The sequence below is a fragment of the Brassica oleracea genome, unplaced genomic scaffold (assembly GCF_000695525.1).
Source record: "Brassica oleracea var. oleracea cultivar TO1000 unplaced genomic scaffold, BOL UnpScaffold02631, whole genome shotgun sequence".
In the NCBI taxonomy this organism is placed as follows: Eukaryota; Viridiplantae; Streptophyta; class Magnoliopsida; order Brassicales; family Brassicaceae; genus Brassica; species Brassica oleracea.
In genome coordinates this window covers 1-1,611 of record NW_013619161.1, presented here as the reverse complement: position 1 = coordinate 1,611, position 1,611 = coordinate 1, and the positions used below count along the sequence as shown (strand labels likewise).

General features: G+C 34.8%; 1 protein-coding gene across 1 annotated transcript; it reads left to right on the top strand.

The window, feature by feature from the left end:
• Positions 1 to 214: 214 nt before the first annotated feature.
• Positions 215 to 1,577, top strand: LOC106321709 (respiratory burst oxidase homolog protein B-like; the record flags this gene model as incomplete). Its single annotated transcript, XM_013759954.1, has 5 exons — positions 215 to 332; positions 420 to 522; positions 647 to 720; positions 1,003 to 1,270; positions 1,349 to 1,577. Coding segments are annotated over exons 1-5 (754 nt in total), but the record flags the coding sequence as incomplete, so codon positions are not given.
• Between the last annotated feature and the right edge of the window lie 34 nt (positions 1,578 to 1,611).

Here is a 1,611-nt window from a genome sequence, read left to right as displayed (position 1 = left end):
TATTGCAGTTAAACTGAAAGTTCTACATATTAGGTGTTACAAATTTTAATACTGAAACAAGCATCCTCCTTATCAAAAATTAAACCAAGTATCCAAATCATGATAATATATCCAAGACTATTCTATATAATATTGCCTGACTAGATAATATCCATCCTACAAAACCAAACCTTTTGGAGTCATTACAAAACAAATTTACTTTAAAATAATTTTCAGGTTGCGGTATATCCAGGAAACGTACTTTCGCTTTACATGTCAAAACCTAAAGGGTTCAAGTATAGAAGTGGGCAGTACATATATGTTAACTGCTCCGACGTCTCACCATTTCAATGGTAATTACAAAAAGTTATTGGACAGATCATTAAATTAATTAAACTTCATTGTTTTGTTAATTTAATCTCTTTTCGATATTATTATAGGCATCCGTTTTCAATTACTTCGGCTTCTGGAGACGAGTTCCTCAGCATTCATATCCGCACCCTCGGCGATTGGACATCACAACTCAAATGCTTATTTTCGAAGGTAATGATTTCAAGAGTAAATTTATGATATATAAATACATACTTGATGAGCATTATAGTTTGTTTAATTATCTTAGCTATAAACAAACAAAAAAATGACGTAAAAAAAACAAACAAAAAAATAGGTTTGTCAACCTCCGTCAACAAGTCAAAGTGGGCTCTTCACAGCTGACTTAGTTCAAGCCAATAACATAACCAGGTATTTGATTTAATATTTCCGTAATTATGTTTAAGGGAAACAAAGCATTTACGAATCAAATTTTTTAAACATGTACAAGTTTGCAATGATGTACTTAGCTTTACTAAATGTTGTTTATTAACATACATGATAATGAATATTGAAGCAAATTAAAAGACATAGTTTAAGAAACACATGAAATTTTAAGTTTCAAATGTTTCCTTGTCAAAAGTGTCTTTTCAAAAATAATGTTATGGATATCTATTAGATTAATTCTTTTTGCTAATCACATTACATCGAAAGGTTTCCGAGGCTTTTGATCGATGGTCCATATGGCGCCCCAGCACAAGACTACCGAAACTACGATGTATTGCTTCTGGTAGGCCTAGGTATCGGAGCGACCCCATTAATCAGTATACTTAAGGACGTTCTTAACAACATCAAGAATCACAAATCCATTGAAGAAGGCACAAGCCACAATGTCAATAGAAGCAACACAAAACGAGCTTATTTCTATTGGGTAACAAGAGAGCAAGGATCTTTAGAATGGTTTAGTGAGGTCATGAACGAGGTAATATGTAGTTAACTGTATTTTTGAGTAATGTTATCTCATTCATGGAAGTAACTAAGATAAAAATGAAACAAAAAGGTAGCTGAGTATGATAGTGAGGGAATTATTGAGCTACATAACTACTGCACGAGCGTCTATGAGGAAGGAGACGCGAGATCAGCACTAATCACGATGTTGCAGTCATTGCACCACGCCAAGAACGGCATTGATATTGTGTCAGGTACTCGGGTCCGGACCCATTTCGCAAGACCCGATTGGCGCAGCGTTTTCAAGCATGTCGCGGTGAACCACATCAATCAACGAGTTGGTATGTGCACCACAACAGTTTCATGAGATTTCTC